General features: G+C 45.4%; 2 protein-coding genes across 2 annotated transcripts in view; both read left to right on the forward strand.

Annotated features, from left to right (window-relative positions):
* The window catches only part of LOC124001628 (zinc finger protein 8-like), a 43062-nt gene extending 31590 nt beyond the window's left edge, over positions 1-11472 (forward strand). Inside the window, exons 10-14 of the mRNA XM_046308595.1 lie at positions 5670-6343; positions 7591-7749; positions 9179-9298; positions 9670-9786; positions 10004-11472. The gene's annotated coding sequence lies outside the window, so the exon portion shown is untranslated. The remainder of the gene's footprint in view (positions 1-5669; positions 6344-7590; positions 7750-9178; positions 9299-9669; positions 9787-10003) is intronic.
* A 7772-nt stretch (positions 11473-19244) lies between these two features.
* LOC124001656 (oocyte zinc finger protein XlCOF7.1-like) lies at positions 19245-22321 on the forward strand. The gene is made up of 3 exons (XM_046308643.1): positions 19245-19723; positions 20112-20242; positions 20825-22321. The coding sequence occupies exons 1-3, from the start codon at positions 19438-19440 to the stop codon at positions 22013-22015; spliced, it is 1608 nt and encodes a 535-aa protein (XP_046164599.1). The 5' UTR covers positions 19245-19437; the 3' UTR covers positions 22016-22321.
* Positions 22322-27758: the final 5437 nt, after the last annotated feature.

The raw sequence follows: 27758 nt of genomic DNA on the forward strand, positions 1-27758 counted from the left end.
TGGTCTGTGCAGAGAGGAGAGAACAGGGATAAACAGACACATAGTTGACAGGCTACAGAAGAGGCTACGCTAATGCAAAGGAGATTGGAATGACAAGTGGACTACATGTCTCGAATGTTCAGAAAGTTAAGCTACGTAGCAAGAATCTTATTGACTAAAATGATTAAAATGATACAGTACTGCTGAAGTAGGCTAGCTGGCAGTGGGTGCGTTGTTGACACTACACTAATCAAGTCGTTCCGTTGAGTGTAATAGTTTCTGCAGTGTTGCTATTCGGGGGCTAGCTGGCTAGCTAGCAGTGTTGTTTACGTTACGTTGCGTTAAAAGAGCGACAATGGCTGGCTAGCTAACCTAGAAAATCGCTCTAGACTACACAATTATCTTTGATACAAAGACGGCTATGTAGCTAGCTATGTAGCTAGCTACGATCAAACAAATCAAACCGTTGTACTGTAATGAAATGAAGTGAAAATGTGATACTACCTGTGAATGCGACCGGGTTGTTGAGTTCTATTCAGAAGACGTTGGCTAGCGTTGGCTAGCTAGCAGAGTCTCCTACGTTAAGGACGACAAATAGCTGGCTAGCTAACCTCGGTAAATTAAGATAATCACTCTAAGACTACACACTCTAAACCTAAACAACACAATTATCTTGGATACGAAGATACGAAGACAGCAAAGACAGCTATGTAGCTAGCTAACACTACACTAATCAAGTCGTTCAGTTGAGTGTAATAGTTTTCCCAGTGCAGCTAATCAGTGGACGTTAGCTAGCTGGCTAGTGAAGACTACGTTAGGACGGCGAAATACGATAATTACGCAATTATCTTTGATACAAAGACGGCTATGTAGCTAGCTGAGAAGAAATTGCTAAGATTAGACAAATCAAACCGTTGTGCTATAATGAAATATAATGAAATGTAATGAAAAAGTTATACTACCCGCGGGAGCGAAGTGCCGATGCGACCACTCGCTCCAACCCGGAAGTCCAAGATACAGCTTTATTCTAAAATGGATTAAATTGAGAGAAAACAATCTACACACAATACCCCATAATGACAAAGCAACATTTTTTTCCAGTTTATTGAGAATAAAAATACTGAAATCACATTTACATATATAAAGTATTGAGACCCTTGACTCAGTACTTTGTTGAAGCACCTTTTGCAGCGATTACAATCTCGAGTCTTCTTGAGTATGATACTACAAGCTTAGCACACCTGTATTGGGGAAGTTTCTCCCATTTTTCTCTGCAGATCCTCTCAACCTCTGTCCGGTTGGATAGGGAGCGTTGCTGCACAGCTATTTTCTGGTCTCACCAGAGATGTTTGATCGGGTTCAAGTGCGGGCTCTGGCTGGGCCACTCAAGGACATTTAGAGACTTGTCCCGAAGCCACTCCTGCGTTGTCTTGGCAGTGTGCATAGGGTCGTTGTCCTTTTGGAAGGTGAACCTTCACCCCAGTCTGAGGTCCTGAGTGCTCTGAAGCAGGTTTTCATCAAGGATCTCTCTGTACTTCGCTCCGTTCATCTTTCCCTCGATCATGACTAGTCTCCCTGACGCAGAAAAAAGGCTCTCTTGGTAGGCTCTCAGTTTCTGGCCGTACCCAGTCTTCAGTCTCTGGCCCAAGTTGCAGGTTTACACTGTTCTGACTTAGGTTCCTGGACTCCTGTCTTAGTGCTAGGCTCTCAGTCCTCTGCTGTTCTAGGTCCACAGCCTCCTGCACTAGTAGCCCCTAAGTTTGCTGCTCTTTCAGGCCCTAGGCACCCTACCTTGCTAAGCCCAACGTTTGCTTTGCAGTCAAGTTTTCAGTCTCCTTCACGGATCTCAGCCCCCTGCCTTATTAGGTGTGCAGCTTCCTATCCCGCCAGGTTTAGGGCCCCCCTGCCATGCTAGGCCCTAAGTTAACTGCCCCATTGCAGGTCTGCAGTCTCCTACCCTGCTTAGATTGCAGGCACCTGCCTGAGTTGGTAGACAGTTGCCTAGCCCACCAGGCTGAAAGTGCCCGCATGCTTCCCACCCGAAACAGTTCGGTAGAGTTTGTGAATATATTATTATGACATTTGGTGACGTTTTTGTTAGTTTTGGACATCAGTGAGTGTTTTTTCGGCTGTCCGGGCACACATTTTTTCTGGAGGCAAGCAGAAGTTCGGAGCCGAAGTCCACCACAACCATTACATAGAACACAACCAGTGGACAGGTGGTCATCAGAGAGACTCCAGTCAAGGATCCAGTCTGCAGCCCAGACCCTTCTCTTCACAGTCTCAGTGCAGGGATGAAGCAGGACCTGTGGCTGATAGACCATCTTGTTCCCATGATACAAACACCACAGTATCCATGCTGAACAGAGCAGGTCACCCTGGGATTCAGCCTTCACAGGGAGTGGTGGGAGACCCCTCTGGTGATAGTCTTCTCTTTCAGGGTCCCGTCTAATGCCTACTGAAAGGGTTCATAGAAGGGACATGGGTCTAACCTTCCTCAGCTGCTTCAAGGAGAGTCCCTTCATGTGCAAACTATGTTACAAGAGCTTCCCCTTCCCGAGTAACCTTATAGACATAGGAGTGTCCACAACGGGAAGAAATCGTAGCAGTGTGAGATGTATGCAGCAGATATGATTTAGATGCACTATTGTAAAGTGGCTGCTCCACTGGATGTCATAAGGTGAACGCACCAATTTGTAAGTCGCTCTGGATAAGAGCGTCTGCTAAATGACTTAAATGTAAATGTAAATGATATCTAGGAACCATTCTTTAGCTGTTATATTATAGTTATGTTAAGTGTATTGGGGTAACGCTTTGTTAACTTGTCATTTGTAAAAAAAAAACTGTTTTTAGAGAGATGGTAAACATAGGCTATAACAAGTAAGTAGCCTTGCATGAACCTTAGCTCATCTCCTATTTCTGTAGTGTGAGGCAGCTTGACATACAAGTACACCCCCTGGACAAGACGCAGTCTATTGCAGGGCCTTAGCCTTAATCTATCTCCTTAATGCGGAGTGCCAAGCCTAGACGCATCAGGGCCCATTTTTACAGTCTTTGGTATGACTCGGCCAGGGATTGAACTCAACCTTCCAATCTCTGGGCAGACACTAACCACAAGGCCACTGAGTTGGTCAGACTATAACAAGAACTATTGAATATTTACCTTACTGAGGTAAAGTCATGCTATTTTCTACTCTATTCTTGCTAACACACTGCTCTTCATAAACACGTCAGCTCTCAGCTTAAAAAATACTGATCATAGGATATTTGATGTGTAATGTAATAAGCAGTACCGTATATCAAATAACAGCACGCATACATTTTTCATCTAATTATACCCTTCCACCTATGACGCAAACCAATAAGATCCTTTCTCTTAAGTAAACGGAAGCGAATAAGGACCAAGAACGATTTCGATGTTAGCGTTTTTATTGTTATCTAGACGTTTATTAACACCCTGAAACTCAAAATATGATTAATTTAACTGCACAGCATCACATACTTACTTCAGGTAGTCTTTAATTCGCGCTGGGAGACTTGGTTGATATATGTTATCTAGGTAACGCTAGCTAGCTGCTAACAATGGCTAACTATATGGTTTTTCACACTCAAATAGCCTCCATCATGGAGGAGCTAGCAAATACAGCCGTGGCAGATATATGTAAACTCGTAGACGACGACTATGCAGTATTTCGTTTGGAAATAACTCAAAGCCAGAAAGAAAACATATTCCTTATCCCCTTACACTGTGTATAAGACAGTAGTTTTGGAATTGTTAGTTTTACTTGTTGGTTATCACTGCATTGTCGGAACTAGAAGCACAAGCATTTCGCTACACTCGCACATCTGCTAACCATGTGTATGTGACAAATACAATTTGATTTGATTTGATTTGAAACTACTGGAACTGAAGGTGGCACGGGAGCGCGCAGAGAGGACAATGCGAGAGCGCGTTCTCGCCAGTCGATCTAGTAGTGTCAACATCCTGGACCAATACAGAGGAATGACAAGAGGTACATTCTACAGAAGGCTGCAGGCCCCGTTCCCCTCTGCGCATGTGTTCAGATGTGTTACAGAATTGGGTCTTTGTCAGTTTTTGGATAGTATACCATACTTCCCCTGATTACTTGGCTATCTTGCACATATATATATTTTTAACCAGCCATTTCAATTAAGTGCAAATTCTTATTGCAAAAAATATTCTTTACCGAATTTCCAATTGTCATACTCAATTTTTTTAAAGTGATGCATGGAACATAGTCAATCAATAAATTGTATATCAACAAGTTATGAGAAGTGTTACCTTACATCCAGGGCCAGATTACTGAATAGGCACTCGAGAGTTCAATTTTCATTTCATCTGACCAGGGCACCGGTTCCAATCCAAGTGCCAATGCCATTTAGCAGCCATTTAGCAAACCTACATTTGTTGGTAGTCAGAATAATCAGGCTGCAATACACAATTTATTGGTATATACAGTCTGAAACTAATAGGGATGGGCATTGACATTTTTCGACTGTTGGAGTACTTGCATGCTTTCTTTCTAAGTAATCCAATGGGGGGGGGTGTATGTTTGTAGAACAAGGCCCGCACTGGAAATAATATGTGCATTCATCTATATGCCAACAGATTGCAACAATGCCTAATTTATTACAGATAAAATCATAATTGCTAAATTTCCCTGTATATATTCAGTCATTTAAAAAGCAAGCGCCATTTAAGATTCATTTATTGACATCGTAATATCAACTGCTAGTAACTGGATTGTTCACAATCCTCCTCTGATTCAGAATATACCATTTTCATTGTCCTGGCATATAGCTATTGAAGATGAAAAACGAATATCCCCCCCCCCATTTTTTTTTACCTTGGTGCCAAACTGAACCATATACCCACCAGCTCTCTAAAAAGTTGGGTAAACAACTTTAAATTCGCAGGCATTAGTTTTAGGCTGTATATACCAATTCATTGTGTATTACAGCCTTATTAATCAGAATCATTTGTTGGATAACATGAAATAGAGCTCTATGGCCACGCACACCAATGGTGGGTTTGTCTTCGAAATGAGAATGCATGAGCAGAAAAGAACCTCATACCTTACTGTAAAATATAGTGGTGGATCTTTGGTTCTGGGGCCCTTTAAGGGTAACGGCATCATGAACTTTACCTAGTTGCAGGTGTTACGGATGTGAAACGGCGAGCTTAGTTAGCAGTGGTGCGAGCAAAATAGCGTTTCAATCAGTGACGTCACTTGCTCTGAGACCTTGAAGTAGTAGTTCCCCTTTTGTGGATCGATGGGTGACGATGCTTCGTGGGTGACTGTTGTTGATGTGTGCAGAGGGTCCCTGGTTCGCGTCCGGGTATGGGCGAGGGAACGGTCTAAAGTTATACTGTTACATTGATGCTGTTGACCCGGATCACTGTTTGCTGCGGAAAAGGAGGAGGTCAAAAGAGGGGTGAGTGTAACGGATGTGAAACGGCTAGCTTAGTTAGCGGTGGTGCGAGCTAAATAGCGTTTCAATTGGTGACGTCACTTGCTCTGAGACCTTGAAGTAGTAGTTCCCCTTGCTCTGCAGGGTATGGGCGAGAGGACGGTTTATAAAGTTATACAGGCAGTGTCAATAGTGTACAATATACCATTGATCATTGACATTACCTCACCACCTCTTTCCCCCAATCACTCTCTCAGGACTTCTCACCGGAGGCCACAGGAGCTTTGTGAAGCCAGCGGGTCACAACGTGTGGAGAGATGACCAACCAATCACCATTGATGAGGGGAGTGGAACCTCAACCCAGCAAGTTATCCTGATAGAGGTTGTGTCATAGTGTCATAGTGTAACATGAAAAATGACAGTACATAAAATGTGGCCCATTAATTAATTAAGGCTACTGTTTGAATGTTAAATGACGAGACAGAGGCACCAGTCTTGTTCAGTACATCAAAACACATCCGGGTATCTCTAGCACCCCGGTAAAACACAAGAGTTGAACATTTACCAACAGATGGCATCTTACACCCATAACATCTTCCATTTAATAAAATAGTAACAATTTCCAACATGAACAGTTTAGTATTATTATTATTTTCCTCAGGTAACAACACATTTTGATATTCTCTTCACTTTTATCTCTCTGTCAACAATCCCTGATGGGAAACCTACAGATTAAGTCTTTTGTCATGCGACCCCTTTCGCCATCAGGGTTCTGAGTAGGTGCTGGCTCAGCAATCTGAAGGTCAACCCTGTTACGGTACTGGAGCCATGTGTGGTGCCACTTTCTGTACACAGGATCCGAGTCTCCAGAGGCCTGTCTGGTCCCCTGGTAGGGGCTTCATTCGCACCGTTTCACCCACCCTGAGCTCAGGTAAGTCTTTTGCTGATTTGTCGTAGATGAACTTGGAGACCTGTCTTCTGTGACGTAGCTTCACCAGCACGTCTGTCACCACACATGGCTCCAGGAGAGTGCTGGCTACTGGCAGAGCTGCTTTTAAGCGGCGTGCCATGAGGCGCTGTGCCGGGCTGCTATCCATGCCTTCCGTCGGGGTATTGCGCCACTACAGGATTGCTTTCCAGGCATCTTTGCCCTCTCGCAGAGCCTTTTTGCAGAGGTTCTTTGCAATTTTTACTGCGGACTCCGCCTTCCCATTAGCTTTTGGGTGTCGTGGTGATGAAGTGACGTGCTCTAATTCCCATCCTGCAGCAAATTTTCGGAACTCAACTCCGGAGAATTGGGGTCCATTGTCTGAAATTACCCTATCTGGCTGGCCATAGCGGGCAAACTGAGCCTTGCAGAGTTTGATCATTGTCTCTGCTGAGAGGTCGGGAGGAGGTCGATCTCCCAAAAGACTGAGTAATGATCAACTACCAGCAGAAAGTCTTTGCCACTGTGCTGGAAGAGATCTAGACTTACTATCTGCCAGGGGCGCATCGGTAGCTCGTGGGACATCATCGTCTCTCTCTGTTGCTCAATGGCATATTCATTGCAGATTGTGCATTTACTGACATAGTCTTTGATTTCACTCTGCATTCCTGGCCAATACAGTGTGTCACGTGCTTGTCTGTAACAGGCCTCACCTCCTATGTGACTTGAGTGCACGCGTGCCAACATCTCAGTGCGCAGAGACCGGGGAATAACGACTCTCTGACTCTTGAATATTACTCCGTTTTGAACACTGAGCTCCTCTTTGACTGGCCAATATTCTCTGACGGCTAAAGCAGTTTCTTCCCTGCAGTCGGGCCAGCCCATCAGAATCACAGACCTCAATGCCTGGAGTTGCTCGTCCCTGTCTGTGTGTTGTCTGATTTGTATAAGGCGCTGGTCCGTAACATTGAGGTAGTCAGCCTGGTTGATGTGTTCAACATCCACTTGCTATGTTTGTAAGCTGCACACTGCGTGTTGTTCTTGCATGGAGCGTGTGTGAGTGCCTGATGCAGTAGCCCTGCTGAGCGTGTCACTCACATACATCTCTGGCCCTGGCTTATACACTTATACACTCTGGCCCTGGCTTACATTGTTGTAAGTCGCTCTGGATAAGAGCGTCTGCTAAATGACTTAAATGTAAATGTTATCCAATTCAACTCATGTACCAATAATAACCTCCCTTGTGTCAGTCTGCAGATGTAGAGGCTAGAGATCCTGAGGTCAAGCAGGAGAGGTCTGAAGGAGAGGACCCACGACACAGAAGAGACATCGAGATTGGGACGCCCCCTGTAGCCACGGAGAACCGCACTGCCACGCCCCAACCCAGGACCTGCCGCAGCATCACGGAGGTCAGTAGAACGCAGAACACCGTCTTCAAGTCAGAGACAGACACAGAGACTTTAACACAAAGGCTCTTGCACAAAGGATCTGACCAGATATCAGACCCAGGACCAGCTGAAAATATACCTCTAGGTCCACACAGGAGCAGAAAAACCATTCCACTCTATAACATGAACCACGTTTCCATTCACAGATTTTGTGCAAGTAAAGTCATTCAGAGAAAAAAAATAATGGCAGCTGTGATGGAAACAGGAAGTTTCGGTACAATTTTCTAAATGCCTACAGAATGTGTTTGTTCGACATGGGATCTTTTTGCGTCTGTAAAATTCATTGAGAGAAAGGGCGGTGGAAACGCCTTTATGCGCAAATGTTGATATAAAAGCCATCAAGCCATATCGAAGTAAACTTGGAGTCACCCGATGACATGGTGTGTGGTCCTCCCACTACGACTCAGGGAAACCATGTAGTTTATTAGGCTCCCGAGGGTGGTGAAAGTGCACGGTGATCTTGATGCTCAAATAATAATTTGATGACAAATAAATATTCTTGCTCTTTTCCATAATAATATCATGACGTTGACTAGCCTACCCGTACTGTATATGCGAGCTCACGCAATGATTTAAAAAAAATCTGCATCAAGTCAGTTTGGTGGAAACACCACTGGTGGGAAAATGTGCACGTTTTCTTTAATATAATAATAATAATAATATATGCCATTTAGCAGACGCTTTTATCCAAAGCGACTTACAGTCATGTGTGCATACATTCTACGTATGGGTGGTCCCGGGGATCGAACCCACTACCCTGGCGTTACAAGCGCCATGCTCTACCAACTGAGCTACACAGGACCAAATCAAATCTGTCGTCAATTGAATGGATACCGAGCTATAGAAAGTAACCATTCCACTCGATAGCTTCTAACGTTTAGATCAAACCCAGCATCAAAGACTATGATGAATGTTCATTGTTGTCAGCAGAAAAAAATCCAGATACATTTGGAATAAGGAGAGTAACATATTTCAGTGTTGAATATTCCTGGGTCGAATATTGCATCCAGACATTGTGTGATATATAAGGCTTAAGCCTAAAAAGTCGGTCACATAGTGTTTCCACTGTGTAGGATATATGATGTTTCATTATTTCCTTTCAACTACTTTAATTATATATACTGTATATAAGGCATATTCAATGGGGTGCTAAACTATGGAAACTTGATAAAGATGAACATTTTTTTTTGTTTAGTATTTTCCCTGATCTTTATCAAGGGTGCCAATAATTTTGCGGTTACATTTGCATGTACAGGAATTTGGGAAATCGTATGAGACTCAAACATAGTGGGGATGGGTAAACACTATGTTGAAAGTGTGTTTATCTGTGTGTACGTACCTGAGGGAATGTATGTATGTCTGTGTAATCTGTATCACCTGTCTCTTCCAGGAGGAGGAGGGTCTGGGGAACCCTGAGGGTCCCATGATCACGGAGGACAACCAGACTACACCTCTTGAACCCACAGAGGAACCAGCTGAGCAGCACAGGTCCACACACAGTCTCACTGAGGTGAGCCCACTGTGAACGTCTGTCTGAATGGTATTAGTTCAGGGTCCGTATCCACAAAGTCTCTCAGAGTAGGACTGCTGATCTAAGATATAATTGTATTCATTATGATCTAAAAGGCAAAACTGATCCTAGATCAGCACTCCTACTCAGTCTTTGTGGATACGGGCCCAGGTCTTGATTTGTTGTCTTAAGTGTTGGACAATGCCTTTTGAATGGTCAAACCATTAAAGAGTGTCAAGTAATCAAATTGACTAACTCGTTTGCATAGTACTCATAGCAATCCCTCGTTACCCAATCAGAATGTGCTCCATAGCAGGGTGCTCATATCAGATTTATTGATCCAACATCCTCTCACTCTGTATCTCTTACAGTTAGTAGACATGGAGGATGGGAAGCCTCATCTGCTGCTGGTCAAAGAGGAGACAATAGAAGACGGACCAGACGGACCAGCATTGATCTGCTCAGTGGACTAAAGATCTGGGAGCAAGGTAAGGGAGAAATACATATAGCCTACATACAGTAATAGATCTTCAATGGGAATAGTGATGCACCTGGCTATTATTTATTTTCTTCATTCATGAAATCAATATAACTTATGTTTAGTTACCGAAACACACACATTATAATGTATGAACTTCACCAGGTAATTGAATCAACTCTAGATATGGCGTTTTTTCACTGCCATGTTTGTAGTCTTTTTTGCAGGTGGTTGGCTGGAGGCTAACAGAGGAGACTGGACATCCATCTTAGATTTCCAGACCCAGACCGGTGCAGCCAAAGGCCCAGGGGATGATATCACTGAGCAGGACAGGACTAGAGGCAACATAGTGGAGGTCAGTGGATGGGACAGCGTCTTCAACTCTAGGCTGGGGAACAACGCTGTTAACCACAACTAGAAACAGACTGTCGAACATAAAACAACAAACAAACTTAGTCTCCATGACAACAGACTGGCTGAGACCAGGGCGAGGCATAGATTTGGTCTGCAGGGATGGGGAGGTGTCCGTATGCGACGGGAGAGAACAGACATAGACTTGGCTAATGATGCTCCGTCCTGCTCCTATAGTTGTGATTCAGAGAGACTTATGGGGCCTCAGGTTAACCCCCTAACAGATACTGCTGCCTTCAGTCTGCCTTCTATAGGATCTATCAACTGGAACATGGACCCTGAGACAACACAGACACTCCCTGGCCTTCATCCTCCTCACAATTTCCTAATGTTAAACCAGAACTCAGACAATGCCTCAACAAGCCCACTGACAAATGACAGTAGAGATGTAATCAGTAAAGGTGGCAGGGCCAAAGAGAAGCACTTCCCGTGCTCATTCTGTGGGAAAGCCTTCAGTTTCCCCAAACAGGTTGAGATCCACCATAGGATGCACACGGGGGAGAAACCATTCAGCTGCCACCTGTGCCAGGCTAGTTTTTCCGACTCTTCCAACCTGAAGAGGCACCAGGGAATGCACACGGGGGAGAAACCGTTCGGCTGCCACCTGTGCCAGGCTAGTTTCTCCCACTCATTCAACCTGAAAAGCCACCAGAGGGTCCACACAGGAGAGAAATCAAACAGCTTCCCCAGTTTGGGAAGCGGTTCTCCCACCAGCACCAGCTGAAGATGTACCTGAAGGTCCACATGGGAGAGAGACCGTTCGCCTGCACACACTGCGGGAAGAGGTTCTCAGAGAGGAGCAACCGCAGAATACACCAGCAGAAAATGCACACGGCCCATGTATAGAGTCTAGTGACATGTAGTAGTACTAGTTTGTTTGTAGTTCTGTTGGTTTTGGGTGTAGTAGGGAACTGATTGAGGTGAACTGAGGAAAGAATGAGTATGATGAGGCAGAGTAGATGGTTGGTGTGATGGTGTCTGTAAAAATGCTTAATTGATGGGTCCAACCCTAACTGATTGTCACTTTAGGTTAATACTGGTATTTTATAATGAGATAATGAGTGCCTTAATTCACATTTACTTGACATAAAATAGTGAAGATGTGTGTAATGTTGAACCTTTTCCAAAGTATTCAAACATGTATTTTATTAAAGTGAGGGTACCAGATTTAAATTAAAGGTAAAGTGTTAGTGAAAAGTATCATGTATTGTTTTGTGCAATAAAAGTACTGTACTTGTTATGTGAGTGTATGATCATTTTGTTGAAATTAAATGCAAAATTGACTCTATGCTAATTGACTTGGTTATTTTTGTATCATTGCAAAGACTCCAATAGATCCATATTGTTAGATACTTGAATCACAGTGTTAGAGATGGGCTTGACCGTAGTTAACATTTTATAATGTCATGTTTCTGTGTGTACATCAAAGAGTTTCTAACATACCCCAACCAAAAACCAGGGATAGTTGGCTGTATTTGCGCAAAACTTTGGAACCACAGCATTCAACCACGGTAAGGTGACCCGGAACATGGAGTACAAACAGACCAGCTACAAACTCCGTAAGGCAATCAAAGAAGCAGAAAGTCAGTACAGGGACAAAGTGGAGGTGCAATTCAACAGCTCAAACGAAAGAAGCATGTGGCAGGGACTGTTAACTCTTAAATGGCTGCCAGCCCGGACGGCATCCCAAGGCGTGCGCAGACCAGCCGGCTGGAGTTTTTACGGACATATTCTCTCTATCCTAGTCTGCCATCCCCAAATGCTTCAAGATGTCCACCATTGTTCCTGTACCCAAGCAATCTAAGGTAACATAACTAAATGTCAATATTGCCCCATAGCACTCCTGTCACCAGGAAGTGCTTAGAGAGGCTAGTCAAGGGTCACATCACCTCCATCTTACCGCCCCAACAGATCCACAGACAACGCAATCACATTCGCACTAGAAAAACACACACTATCCCACCTGAACAAGAGGAATTACCGACTATAGCTTAGCTTTCAACACCATAGTGCCCTCAAAGCTCGTTACCTTGGAACTCATCCTTGTGCAACTGGGTCCTGGACTTCCTAAAAAGCTGACCCCAGTTGGTGAAGGTAGGCAACAACACCGTTGCATTGCCTTTACGACCCTCACAAACTTCTGCAGATGCATCATTAAGCGCTTTCTGTTGGGCTACATCACCGCCTGGTACAGTAACTGCATCACCCTCAACCGTACGGCTCTTCAGCGAGTGGTGTGATCAGCCAAAAGCACCATCGGGGGCATGCTGCCGGCCCTCCAGGTCATTTACACCACTCTGTGTCGATGGAAGGCCAAGAAGATCATTATGGACCTCAGCCAACGAGCCACGGACTGTTCCCTCTACTACCGTCTGGCAGACGGTACAGGAGCATCAGAGCCGGAACCAACAGGCTCAGGGACGGCTTCTAACATTCGACCATCAGGCTGTTGAACAGCCATTACTGGCTGTCTGCCTGTCCTGCATCGTAGAGACTTTTTTTGCACACATACATACTGCCAGTCAGCCAGGATCCGCCAGTCTGCCAGGATCCGCCAGTCAGCCAGGATCTGCGAGAACTACCAGTCAGCCAGGATCCGCCAGAACTGCCAGTCAGCCAGGATCCGCCAGTCAGCCAGGATCCGCCAGTCTGCCAGGATCCGCCAGTCAGCCAGGATCCGCCATTCTGTCAGGGTCAGCCAGGATCCACCAGAACTGCCAGTCGGCCAGGATCTGCCAGTCGGCCAGGATCTGCCAGAACTGCCAGTCGGCCAGGATCTGCCAGAACTGCCAGTCAGCCAGGATCTGCCAGTCGGCCAGGATCTGCCAGTCGGCCAGGATCTGCCAGTCGGCCAGGATCCGCCAGAACTGCCAGTCGGCCAGGATCTGCCAGTCGGCCAGGATCTGCCAGAACTGCCTGTCGGCCAGGATCTGCCAGTCGGCCAGGATCTGCCAGTCGGCCAGGATCTGCCAGTCGGCCAGGATCTCCCAGTCAGCCAGGATCAGTTAGATCCGCCATTCAGCCAGGATCCGCCAGAACTGCCAGTCGGCCAGGATCTGCCAATCGGCCAGGATCTGCCAGAACTGCCTGTCGGCCAGGATCTGCCTGTCGGCCAGGATCTGCCAGTCGGCCAGGATCTGCCAGTCGGCCAGGATCTGCCAGTCGGCCAGGATCTCCCAGTCAGCCAGGATCAGTTAGATCCGCCATTCAGCCAGGATCCGCCAGTCTGCCAGGATCCACCAGTCAGCCAGCATCCGCCAGAAGTGCCAGTCAGCCAGGATCTGCCAGTCGGCCAGGATCTGCCAGTCGGCCAGGATCTGCCAGTCGGCCAGGATCTCCTAGTCAGCCAGGATCAGTTAGATCCGCCATTCAGCCAGGATCCGCCATTCAGCCAGGATCCACCAGTCAGCCAGCATCCGCCAGAAGTGCCAGTCAGCCAGGATCTGCCAGTCGGCCAGGATCTGCTTCCATCACGTGGACTGGGACATGTTTCGAATTGCGTCAGATAAAAATATTGACGAATACGCTGATTCGGTGTGCGAGTTCATTAGAACGTGCGTTGAAGATGTCGTTCCCATAGCAACGATAAAAACATTCCCTAACCAGAAACCGTGGATTGATGGCAGCATTCGCGTGAAACTGAAAGCGTGAACCACTGCTTTTAATCGGGGCAAGGTGTCTGGCAACATGACCGAATACAAACAGTGCAGCTATTCCCTCCGCAAGGCTATTAAACAAGCTAAGCGTCAGTACAGAGACAAAGTAGAATCTCAATTCAACGGCTCAGACACAAGAGGCATGTGGCAGGGTCTACAGTCAATCACGGACTACAAGAAGAAACCCAGCCCAGTCACGGACCAGGATGTCTTGCTCCCAGGCAGACTAAATAACTTTTTTGCCCGCTTTGAGGACAATACAGTGCCACTGACACGGCCTGCAACGAAAACATGCGGTCTCTCCTTCACTGCAGCCGAGGTGAGTAAGACATTTAAACGTGTTAACCCTCGCAAGGCTGCAGGCCCAGACGGCATCCCCAGCCGCGCCCTCAGAGCATGCGCAGACCAGCTTTCCGGCGTGTTTACGGACATATTCAATCAATCCCTATACCAGTCTGCTGTTCCCACATGCTTCAAGAGGTCCACCATTGTTCCTGTTCCCAAGAAAGCTAAGGTAACTGAGCTAAACGACTACCGCCCCGTAGCACTCACTTCCGTCATCATGAAGTGCTTTGAGAGACTAGTCAAGGACCATATCACCTCCACCCTACCTGACACCCTAGACCCACTCCAATTTGCTTACCGCCCAAATAGGTCCACAGACGATGCAATCTCAACCACACTGCACACTGCCCTAACCCACCTGGACAAGAGGAATACCTATGTGAGAATGCTGTTCATCGACTACAGCTCGGCATTCAACACCATAGTACCCTCCAAGCTCGTCATCAAGCTCGAGACCCTGGGTCTCGACCCCGCCCTGTGCAACTGGGTACTGGACTTCCTGACGGGCCGCCCCCAGGTGGTGAGGGTAGGCAACAACATCTCCTCCCCGCTGATCCTCAACACGGGGGCCCCACAAGGGTGCGTTCTGAGCCCTCTCCTGTACTCCCTGTTCACCCACGACTGCGTGGCCACGCACGCCTCCAACTCAATCATCAAGTTTGCGGACGACACAACAGTGGTAGGCTTGATTACCAACAACGACGAGACGGCCTACAGGGAGGAGGTGAGGGCCCTCGGAGTGTGGTGTCAGGAAAATAACCTCACGTCAACAAAACTAAGGACGTCAACGTCAACAAAACTAAGGAGATGATTGTGGACTTCAGGAAACAGCAGAGGGAACACCCCCCTATCCACATCGATGGAACAGTAGTGGAGAGGGTAGCAAGTTTTAAGTTCCTCGGCATACACATCACAGACAAACTGAATTGGTCCACTCACACTGACAGCTTCATGAAGAAGGCGCAGCAGCGCCTCTTCAACCTCAGGAGGCTGAAGAAATTTGGCTTGTCACCAAAAGCACTCACAAACTTCTACAGATGCACAATCGAGAGCATCCTGGCGGGCTGTATCACCGCCTGGTACGGCAACTGCTCCGCCCTCAACCGTAAAGCTCTCCAGAGGGTAGTGAGGTCTGCACAACGCATCACCGGGGGCAAACTACCTGCCCTCCAGGACACCTACACCACCCGATGTTACAGGAAGACCAAAAAGATCATCAAGGACATCAACCACCCGAGCCACTGCCTGTTCACCCCGCTATCATCCAGAAGGCGAGGTCAGTACAGGTGCATCAAAGCTGGGACCGAGAGACTGAAAAACAGCTTCTATCTCAAGGCCATCAGACTGTTAAACAGCCACCACTAACATTGAGTGGCTGCTGCCAACACACTGTCATTGACACTGACCCAACTCCAGCCACTCTAATAATGGGAATTGATGGGAAATGATGTAAATATATCACTAGCCACTTTAAACAATGCTACCTTATATAATGTTACTTACCCTACATTATTTATCTCATATGTATACGTATAAACTGTACTCTACATCATCGACTGCATCCTTATGTAATACATGTATCACTAGCCACTTTAACTATGCCACTTTGTCTACATAATCATCTCATATGTATATACTGTACTCGATACCATCTACTGTATGCTGCTCTGTACCATCACTCATTCATATATCCTTATGTACATATTCTTTATCCCCTTACACTGTGTATAAGACAGTAGTTTTGGAATTGTTAGTTAGATTACTTGTTGGTTATCACTGCATTGTCGGAACTAGAAGCACAAGCATTTCGCTACACTCGCATTAACATCTGCTAACCATGTGTATGTGACAAATAACATTTGATTTGATTTGATCTGCCAGAACTGCCTGTCGGCCAGGATCTGCCAGTCGGCCAGGATCTGCCAGTCGGCCAGGATCTCCCAATAAGCCAGGATCAGTTAGATCCGCCATTCAGCCAGGATCCGCCAGAACTGCCAGTCGGCCAGGATCTGCCAGTCGGCCAGGATCTGCCAGGATATGCCAGTACTGCCAGTCAGCCAAGATCCGCCAGTCAGCCAGGATCCGCCATTCTGCCAGGGTCAGCCAGGATCCGCCAGAACTGCCAGTCAGCCAGGATCTGCCAGTCTGCCAGGATTTGCCAGTCGGCCAGGATCTCCTAATAAGCCAGGATCAGTTAGATCCGCCATTCAGCCAGGATCCGCCAGTCTGCCAGGATCCACCAGTCAGCCAGGATCCGCCAGAAGTGCCAGTCGGCCAGGATCCGCCAGAACTGCCAGTCGGCCAGGATCTGCCAGTCGGCCAGGATCCGCCAGTCTGCCAGGATCCACCAGTCAGCCAGGATCCGCCAGAAGTGCCAGTCAGCTAGGATCTGCCAGATCCGCCAGTCAACCAGCATCCGCCAGTCAGCCAGGATCTGCCAGTCAGCCAGGATCAGCCAGTCAGCCAGGATCTGCCGGAACTACCAGCCAGCCAGGATCTGGTAGATCCATCAACCTGCCTGAGCTTCCTCTAACTCCTGAGCTTCCTCTAACTCCTGAGCTTCCTCTCGGTCCCGAGCTTCCCCTCGGTCCCGAGCTTCCCCTCAGTCCCGAGCTACCTCAGTCCAGTGGGGCCCGTTGTTAGGTTTCCTAGGCCAAGATTAGCGGCGAGGGTCGCCACTCAAGGGACACTGAGGTGGACTAAGACAATTATGGAGTGGGGTCCACGTCCAGTGCCAGAGCCACCACCGCGGACAGATGCCCACCCAGACCCTCCCCTATAGGTTTAGGTTTAGGTTGTGCGTTCGGAGTCCGCACCTTGGGGGGGGGGGGGTTCTGTCACGTTCTGTCCATCGTTCGTATGTGTTTTCCTTGTTTTAGTGTTGGTCAGGACGTGAGGGGTGAGCATGCCCCATCCACAGGGCTTTAGTGGAGCATGTCGAGAGCTTCAAGATCCTCTGTGTCGACATCACCAAGGACTTAACATGGTCTTCTCACACTAGCACAGTCATGAAGAAGGTGCGACAGCGCCTCTACCCCCTCGGGAGGTTAAAAAGATTTGGCATGGCCCTTCAGATCCTAAAAAAATTATACAGCTGCACCATTCAGATCGTTTTGACTGGCTGCATCAACGCTTGGTATGGCAACTGCACCGCCCTCGATCGCAAGGCACTACAGAGGGTGGTGTAGATGGCCCAGTACATCACTGGTGCCAAGCTCCCTGCCATCCAGGACCTCTATAACAGGCGGTGTCAGAGGAAGAGCCGGAAAATTGTCAAAGACCCCAGCCACAGACTGTTCACTCTGCTATCGCACAGCAAGTGGTACTGGAGCGTCAATTCTGGGACCAAAAGGCACCTGAACAACTTCTACCCCCAAATCATAAGACTGCTAAATAGCTAATCAAATGGCTACCCAGACTATTGCATTGACCCTTTATTGCACCGACTCTTACACTGACCATGCACACTCGCTGGACGCTACCCACATACATACTTACACAAACACTCCATATGCTCACACACATTGCTGCTACTCTGTTTATTATCTATCCTGATTGCCTAGTCACTTTTACCCCTACCTATATGTTCATATTACCTCAACTATACCGAACAAAAATATAAGCACAACAAGCAACAATTTCATAGATTTGACTGAGTTACAGTTCATATAAGTCAGTCAGTCAGTCAATTTAAATAAATGAATTAGGCCCTAATCTATGGATTTCACATGACTGGAAAGGGGCACAGACATGGGTGGGCCTGGGAGGGTATAGGCCCACCCAGTTGGGAACAAGGCCCACCCAATCAGAATTATTTCTTCCCCCACAAAAGGGCTTTAATACTGATATGAATAGTTTCATCAGCTGTCCGGGTTGCTGGTCTCAGACGATCCCACAGGTGAAGAAGCCAGGAGTGGAGGTCCTGCGATGGAGTGGTTACACATGGGCTGGCGTTGTTACACTGCGGTTGTGAGGCCGGTTGGACGTACTGCCAAATTCTCTAAAACTCAGTTGGAGGAACCTTATGGTAGAGAAATGAACATTCAATTCTCTGGCAACAGCTCTGGTGAACCTTCCTGCAGGCAGCATGCCAATTATATGCTCCTTCAAAACTTGAGACATCTGTGGCATTGTGTTGTGTGACAACACTGCACATTTTAGATTGGTCTTTTATTGTCTCCAGCACAAGGTGCACCTGTGTAATGATCATGCTGTTTAATCAACTTCTTGATATGCCACACCTGTCAGGTGGATGGATTATCTTGGAAAAGGCAACATGCTCCTAACCTGGATGTTAGTGGATATGTTATATGTGCATATGGAACTTTTCTGGGATCTTTTATTTCAGCTCATGAAACATGGGACCAACATTTTACATGTTGCGTTTATATTTTTTGTTCAGTGTAAATGGAATGAAGTCAGTCATTCTATTCTTCTCTACTCTACTAATATTAACACAGTGGCTTTGTAAGAATACCCACACTAGTATTACATACTTAAACTGTATACTAATTTCAGCGTTTGATATAGTATATTAAACTCATATTTTTGACTCACGTGTTTGACAAGAGCAGATAAAATGACGCCTGTACCAAAATGAACGAATGGCGGGAGTCAACACAATCACGCATATTAGTTGTAACTTTCAGTGTACTAATGCTGCGTTCACATTTTAGTCGGAACTAGAAATTTCGGACATTTCCGACATGCTAACTGGTTGTATGTACAGGCGTTCAAGGAATCTACAGATCGGAAATTTCGGAGTTTCTAGTTCCGACTGGAATATGAAGGCGGCATATTTTCGAAATTTCACATACATATAAAACTTAGTTTTTTCGCATACTACTACGGGTATTCAGACACGGCTACTGTTCTTTCTAAACAAGTCTGCTCTCAGCTTAAGAGAATGGTCATAGGATATGTTATGTGTAATATAATGTAATAAGCATTACCGTGTTTCAAACAACAACGCGCAATACTTTTCCGTTTAACGAAACCCTTTGAGATACAGTATGACGCCAACCAATGAGATCCTTTCTATTCAGTGTAAACGGAAGTGAACAGTGACCAAGAACGATTTCCCCGTTAGCGTTTTTATTGTTGTTATTTAGACGTTTATTAACACACTGGAACGTAAAATATGACTAATTTACTTGCACAACATCACATACGTACCTAAGGTAGTGTTTAAATCACGTTGGAGACAGGATTTGGTTGATAGCTAGCTAGCTGGCTGCTAAGTAGCTAAAATGGCTAACGTGAACAGTATGGTTTTTCACACTCAAATAGCCTCCATCATGGAGGTGCTAGCGAATGCAGCCGTGGCAGAGATCTGTAAAGTCGTAGACGACGACTATGCAGTGTTTCGTTTGGAAATAACTCAGAGCCAGAAGGAGAATAGGGCATTGCGGAGGAAACTACAGCTACTAGAATTGAAGGTGTCACGGGAGCGCGCAGAGAGGACATTGCGGGAGCGCGTCCTCGCCATTTCCAGTAGTGTCAAGATCCTCGACCGATACAGAGGAATGACAAGAGGTACATTTTTCAGAAGGCCGAGGCTGCGCGGCCTAGCTCAGTGCCTGTCACCCGTTCTGCACATGTGTTCAGATGTATTACCCAGAATTGAGCCTTGGACAGTTTTTCGATAGCTTAGTAATCAGGGCAATTATTGCATACTATCTTGCACAAAGACATAATATCATATTTGAACCAGATTCTTAATTTACTGCATTTCCTATTATTAGCTCAATGAAAATAATTTGATGCATAACATAATTCAGTCAATCAATAAATTGTATGAAGTGATGAGAAGTGTTACCTTACAGCCTTGCCAATTCTAGACCGTGTCAGTGGTGTACAACATAGTGTTGAACATTAACAGTAGCAAACCTAACCACCTCTTTCCCCCCAATCACTCTCTCAGGCGAAGGACATCTCACTGGAGGACACAGGAGCTTTGTGAAGCCAACGGGACACAATATATGGAGAGATGACCAACCAATCACTGTTGATGAGGGGAATGGAACCTCATCCCAGCACGTTATCGTGATGGAGGTTAGTGTGTTGCATAATAGTGTTGCATAAAACATTCCAGTTACTTTCAATGTGGCCTGTTTATTTCAGAAAGGCTCGCCTCATATGATGTGGGAATGCCCTGTAGTTAAATGCTTCTAGGACAAAGTTCATTTCGAAGTGCATGAATGTAAATATTGAATGCGTTGCATCTACTGAACGATGATAGCGCCTTGAATCTCTCAATCAATAAGAGATTATTACTGCTGTCTGGCAGTGCTGCTGCTGCTGCTGCAAAAAAGGAAGACACATTTTTTTTAAATTATATATATTTACCCAAAAATATATGGTGGATTGGAAATGATGCAGACAATTACATTAATGAAAGCCACAATCTATCTGCAACATTAAAACTAATCTACCACCTTATATAAATAAAAAAACATAAATACCGTATTTATATAAGTATTCAGACCCTTTGCTATGACACTCAAAATTGAGATCAGGTGCATCCTGATCCTATGTTTCTCTCTTCTTTACACCAATTTTATTATTTACACAATTCTGTGTGATCAATATGATATATTTCATGTACCGTTAATAACCTCACTCTTCTTGTGTCAGTCTGCAGATGCAGAGGCTGCAGGTCCTGGGGTCAAGCAGGAGAAGACTGAAGGAGAGGAGGAACCATGGCACAGCCGTAACATCCAGACTGGCGCTCCCCCTGTAGCCACGGAGGACCCCACCACTGCCACCGTGCTACCCATGACCCGACGCAGCATCACGGAGGTCAGTGGAACGCCAAACGCCGTCCTCAAGTCAGAGACAGACACCAAGACTTTAACGGGGCCGGGCTGTCCTGCTCCTCACTCAGAATATTTCCAGTACGGTAACCCGAGGACGGTTCTGTCCCATCAGGACTCAGGTGACACGTTACAGACTGGCAATGATCCATCCTGTTCCTACACAACAGAGATGATACCTGGTGACATGCCTGTGGGCTTAGATACACAGACTAATCCAATGAGAGGGAACTGGAACCAGTACAGTAGTAGTTTATACTCTGAACGGTGCCGAGATAAGAAAGGGGAGGGTCTGGTCGTAGATGAGATGACTGTGAAAGTGGAGGGCGACGTTCCTGTGACATGGAATGCAGACGAGACTCACTTCGGAGAAGGACACTCGCATGGCAGCTCCAGTGACTTCTTAGACTACAGGGAAAGCTTAGAGACAAATTTAAATGTCTCGACCCACTCCCCTTTACACCCAGTGTCCATGACGATGGGGCCTTCCGATTCACAAGGCTGCATCCTTTTAGATCAGGTATTGAACTCAAACAACCAAACGGCCAAGGTGTGGGGAGAGGGAGCAACAACAGGCGGTAAAGAGAAGCAGTTCTTTTGCATGTTCTGTAACAAAGGCTTCAGCTGCCCACAGAAGGTTGAGATCCACCAGAGGGTCCACACAGGGGTGAAACCCTTCAGCTGTACCCAGTGTCATATGCGCTTTGCCCATGCTGGCAACCTGAAGAGGCACCAGCGGTTCCACACAGGGGTAAAACCCTTCAAATGTACCCAGTGTCACATGCGCTTCACCCAGGCTGGTGACCTGAAGAGGCACGAGAGGGTCCACACAGGGGAGAAACCCTACAGCTGCCCCCAGTGTGAGAAGAGGTTCTCCCGTCAGGACCAGCTGAAGATGCACTTGAAGGTCCACACGGGAGAGAAGCCATTTGCCTGTACACACTGTGGGAAGAGGTTCTCAGAGAGGACCTACCTCAGGATGCACCAGCAAAAACACCATTCAACTCTATAACATAGAAAGTAACCATTCCACTCGATAGCTTCTGACATTTAGATCAAACCCTGCATTAAAGACTAAGATGAATGGTCATTGTTGTCAGCAGAAAAGATCCATAGATACATTTGGAATAAAGAGAGTAACAGATTTCAGTGTTGATTATTCCTGGGTAGAATTTTGCATCCCGTCATTGTGTGACATACACTGCTCAAAAAAATAAAGGGAACACTTAAACAACACAATGTAACTCCAAGTCAATCACACTTCTGTGAAATCAAACTGTCCACTTAGGAAGCAACACTGATTGACAATACATTTCACATGCTGTTGTGCAAATGGAATAGACAACAGGTGGAAATTATAGGCAATTAGCAAGACACCTCCAATAAAGGAGTGGTTCTGCAGGTGGGGACCACAGACCACTTCTCAGTTCCTATTCTTCCTGGCTGATGTTTTGGTCACTTTTGAATGCTGGCGGCGCTTTCACTCTAGTGGTAGCATGAGACGGAGTCTACAAGCCACACAAGTGGCTCAGGTAGTGCAGCTCATCCAGGATGGCACATCAATGCGAGCTGTGGCAAGAAGGTTTGCTGTGTCTGTCAGCGTAGTGTCCAGAGCATGGAGGCGCTACCAGGAGAGAGGCCAGTACATCAGGAGACGTGGAGGAGGCCATAGGAGGGCAACAACCCAGCAGCAGGACCGCTACCTCCACCTTTGTGCAAGGAGGAGCAGGAGGAGCACTGCCAGAGCCCTGCAAAATGACCTCCAGCAGGCCACAAATGTGCATGTGTCTGCTCAAACGGTCAGAAACAGACTCCATGAGGGCCCGACGTCCACAGGTGGGGGTTGTGCTTACAGCCCAACATCATGCAGGACGTTTTTTGCCAGAGAACACCAAGATTGGCAAATTCGCCACTGGCGCCCTGTGCTCTTCACAGATGAAAGCAGGTTCACACTGAGCACATGTGACAGACGTGACAGTCTGGATACGCCGTGGAGAACGTTCTGCTGCCTGCAACATCCTCCAGCATGACCGGTTTGGCGGTGGGTCAGTCATGGTGTGGGGTAGCATTTCTTTGGGGGGCCGCACAGGCCTCCATGTGCTCGCCAGAGGTAGCCTGACTGCCATTAGGTACCGAGATGAGATCCTCATATCCCTTGTGAGACCATATGCTGGTGCGGTTGGTCCTGGGTTCCTCCTAATGCAAGAAAATGCTAGACCTCATGTGGCTGGAATGTGTCAGCAGTTCCTGCAAGAGGAAGGCTTTGATGCTATGGACTGGCCCGCCCGTTCCCCAGACCTGAATCCAATTGAGCACATCTGGGACATCATGTCTCGCTCCATCGACAAACGCCACGTTGCACCACAGACGGTTCAGGAGTTGGCGGATGCTTTAGTTCAGGTCTGGGAGGAGATCCCTCAGGAGACCATCCGCCACCTCATCAGGAGCATGCCCAGGCGTTGTAGGGAGGTCATACAGGCACGTGGAGCCCACACACACTACTGAGCCTCATTTTGACTTGTTTTAAGGACATTACATCAAAGTTGGATCAGCCTGTAGTGTGGTTTTCCACTTTAATTTTGAGTGTGACTCCAAATCCAGACCTCCATGGTTTGATAAATTTGATTTCCATTGATAAGTTTTGTGTGATGTTGTTGTCAACACATTCAACTATGTAAAGGAAAAAGTATTTAATAAGAATAGTTCATTCATTCAGATCTAGGATGTGTTATTTTAGTGTTCCCTTTATTTTTTTGAGCAGTGAATAAGGCATAAATAAACCTAAAAAAGTCTGTAACATTGTGGTTTTATTTTGTAGGCTATATGATGTTCACACATTTCCCAAGACACTTTTAATGAGAAAATTCCAATTATATTCATCAACTTCATGCAGATTTGTAGTTAAGACATGTGTTTGTGTGATTTTCATATGGTGTGTTTAAAACTTGTTTGTTTAATAAACACGAAATGGGACTTTTCATTCCAAGACTTTTATTGAGAGACTCTTTAGAATACATCACATCTGATCTCTAACAAACACCTACTGTACACATCAAAATAGTTAAGTCAGGCTTATCTGAGATGATAAATCATATTTATGTCCACCATAATGGGTTTAACAACAATGAAGTTATTCTATAACTACAGTATTGGACTCATGTAGTGGGGAAGCGTAAACACTCCATGTTGAAAGTGTTTATTATCTGTGTGTACGTACCTGAGGGAGTGTATGTCTGTATCACATGTCTCTTCCAGGAGGAGGGTCCAGAGGTGCTGCTGGTGAAGGAGGATGGTTGTGAGGAGAGTCTGGGGAACCCTAAGGGGACCAAGGTCATGGAGGACAACCAGACGACACCTCCTTCTGAACCCACAGAGGAACCAGCTGAGCAGCCCAGGACCACACACAGTCTCACATAGCTGAGCCCACTGTGAACTACTGTCTGAATGGTATTAGGTCAGAGCCTGTATCCACAAAGCCTCTCAGAGTAGGAGTGCTATTCTAGGATCAGTTTTGCCTTTTAGATCATAATAATAACACTATGTGTTTATTTATTTGACAGGTGGGGACCAGGTCCTCGATCAGCACTTTTACTCTGAGCTGCTTTGTGGATACGGGCCCATGCCTTGATTAATTTAGTCTTAAATTAAATGGGTTTCTATTCTATCTATTTTCTATTGTTCAACTCCACTGATGGCTTTATCACAACAAAATGCTGGGTTATTGCAAATGCCCACACTGTGGTCTTGGCACATGAGCTCCAGCTGGCAGATACAATGCAGGTAGGATTATTATGGATAAGTGAGATTCTTTTTATTTTTCAAACGGCAGCCAATCGTCAATCATCATTTCACCAGAATAAGACCTTTGATATTTAATTGAAAATAGCATCAAGCTCACCGTTCATTTAAAAAAAAATTGAACCTTTAGGTAAGTCAGTTAAGAACAAATTCTTATTTACAACAGTGGGTTAACTGCCTTGTTCAGGGGCAGAGTGACAGATTTTTACCTTGTTAGCTCGATAAACTGCATGCTTTCTCGAGCCGTAGTGAGAATACCAGACAACATATTGTGTTTTTCGTGTCCTCCAAGTTCACTCATATGATATGATGGTTATTATATCAATATTTGGGGTTCGCCCGCCATTTGTCGCAGAATACATTTTAACGACACAAAAAGGTCCCTCCTTGTCTAGCCTATTTTGTTATGTTGACATTTGGAGAGTTTACCGCCAGATTTGCTGTTTCCATCAGGCCTGTTTTGACATTTATTATCCAATGTACTTTTCTCACATAAAAAAGTTGGATGGAATCCTGGTTACACACAAAGTTGGATGTATTTAAACTGATGTACTTCACTGTGTTCATCAATGCAATAATGACCAAAACATGCTCAAGTCAAGCCCCTCAACTGTTTCTGTTATGCAAAATCTCAGAGCACACAAGCTTATCTATCATCTGTGTTATGGGATCGTTACAAACAGTCCTTGACTTCAAGCTGTTTGCAGAAAATGGCATGAAGGCTTCAGGTCTTGTGATGACTGGGGTGAAATATTAAACATGAACAAATGCAACCCTGTACTTGATATTCCAGACTGACTGGTCTCTACAAACTGAGGAGTGTATGTCCTTTTAACTTCGGTTTAGGAGGGTAATTATTGCAAGAGATGTAGACTCGGACACTGTCGAAAAAGAGGAATAAATGCAAAAAAAATATATATATATATGATATATGGTGAAAAGATGAAAACAAAACGCTTCCCCATCAAGCCATCATCAGTGTAAATCAGAGGCATCAAACGCATTCCATGGAGGGCCTAGCGCGCTCAAATTCAACTCTGAAAATTGAAGACAGTGCCACTGCACTTTTTAATTGATCCCCTCGAATCAGAGACTGATTTAGACCTGGGACATCAGGTGTGTGCAATTAATTATCAGGTTAAACAGAAAACCAGCATGCTCCAGACGTCGTAGGGTAAGAGCTGAGTACCTCTGGCCTAGTGTATGTTGGTTTTTGTTTTTTCCTTTCAATTAGGTGTGGGGAGTTCTTTACTAATTAGTGACCTTACTTCATCAATCAAGTACAAGGGAGGAGCGAAAACCCGCAGACACTCGGCCCTCCGTTGAATGAGTTTGATTCGCGACTTAAATGATCGGCACACACACCTCTGACTTCGATTTCAAGGATAATTGCATGTGTCACATGATCAAGAAAGAAAATACATTAAATCAGTACCTTATACAATAGAATGCATGAACTAATACATTGTGTATATAAGCAGACAGAGAAACATAATCAATTATTGCTTTTAGAAATACCATGTGAACCTTTCCTCAGAATAAATAACACAGGGTTGTAGAAAAACAGAATATAGAGTAGGGAGCTTGAAAGAAAACACAAGATGGGGGTATCAAGCTCCAGTAAAACTTACAGAAAACACTTCAATAACGATTCTTCGTTCATGCCTGATAGGTGGAGAGTTTTTAGAACATCCACCTGTATTCTGTTTGGAGAACACTCAGTTCAAGATTACCACCCCTATGTGAACAATTTATCTTGGGTGACCGGCCTTTGAGAAATGACGTGCTATTGGGGATTTAAGGTAATTTCTCCTTACACAACTCCTGTGTTCTATAATACGTGGTCTGTTTATTGGTTTGGCCCATGTGAGGAACTGTTTCATAGTGTATTGTTTACCAGTGGCAGAGCTACTGAATTCTATGCCGCACACCCATGGCAGGGGTAGAAACCGGTAACCTCGTTAATTTTCTACTCTTTTCTTTTTAACATAGTCTTCTTTCGAAACAAGTCTTCTCTGAGCTTGAAAGATACTGATCATAAGAGATTCTATGTGTAATGTAATAGGCAGTACCATTTATTTTAAAACACTGCATACCTTTTTCATTTAACCACTCCCTTTGTTCTATTACACCAACCAATAAGATCATTTCTCTTAAGTAAAGCAGAGACCAATGGATGAATAAGAACAGTTGTAAATCAAATAAAATGGTATGAGTTGAGGAAGGGAAAGACACCTGTATAAGATCCAGGAAAAGGTGGGGGCAGGGAGGTCCTCAGGTCCAGAGAGAAGGGACGAAGATGTAAACACAAGGCTGAGACTCATCAGGCTCAACAGCACTTTGAAATGAGTAGGGAAACATCCAACTGGGAAGTTAAATCACAGGCAGAGGGAGATGGAGACAGTGGAACACATTCTATTTCAGTGACATTGATATGGAAGGGAAAGGGACAGTTTCTTAAGGAATAATGGTATTGAGGAGCCACGTTTTATTGAACTGTTAAGAAAACCTTAATGTGGTATTGTATTGAATTAAAAAATCAAATCATGGTTAGCAGATGTTAATGCGAGTGTAGCGAAATGCTTGTGCTTCTAGTTCCGACAATGCAGTAATAACCAACGAGTAATCCAGCTAACAATTCCAAAACTACTACCTTATACACATAAGTGTAAAGGATAAAGAATAAGTACATAAAGATATGAATGAGTGATGGTACAGAGCGGCATAGGCAAGATGCAGTAGATGGTATCGAGTACAGTATATACATATGAGATGAGTATGTAAACAAAGTGGCATAGTTTAGTGGCGAGTGATACATGTATTACAAAAAGATGCAGTAGATGATATAGAGTACAGTATATACGTATACATATGAGATAAATAATGTAGGGTATGTAAACATTATATTAAGTAGCATTGTTTAAAGTGGCTAGTGATATATTTTACATCAATTCCCA

This window comes from Oncorhynchus gorbuscha, linkage group LG17 (assembly GCF_021184085.1).
Source record: "Oncorhynchus gorbuscha isolate QuinsamMale2020 ecotype Even-year linkage group LG17, OgorEven_v1.0, whole genome shotgun sequence".
NCBI lineage: Eukaryota > Metazoa > Chordata > Actinopteri > Salmoniformes > Salmonidae > Oncorhynchus > Oncorhynchus gorbuscha.

Coding starts and splice junctions, on each gene's coding strand:
- LOC124001656 (XM_046308643.1), top strand. CDS start 19,438: ATGGCTAACGTGAACAGTATGGTTTTTCACACTCAAATAGCCTCCATC. Junction 19,724..20,111: donor ATACAGAGGAATGACAAGAG/GTACATTTTTCA, acceptor TCACTCTCTCAG/GCGAAGGACATCTCACTGGA. Junction 20,243..20,824: donor AGCACGTTATCGTGATGGAG/GTTAGTGTGTTG, acceptor TTCTTGTGTCAG/TCTGCAGATGCAGAGGCTGC.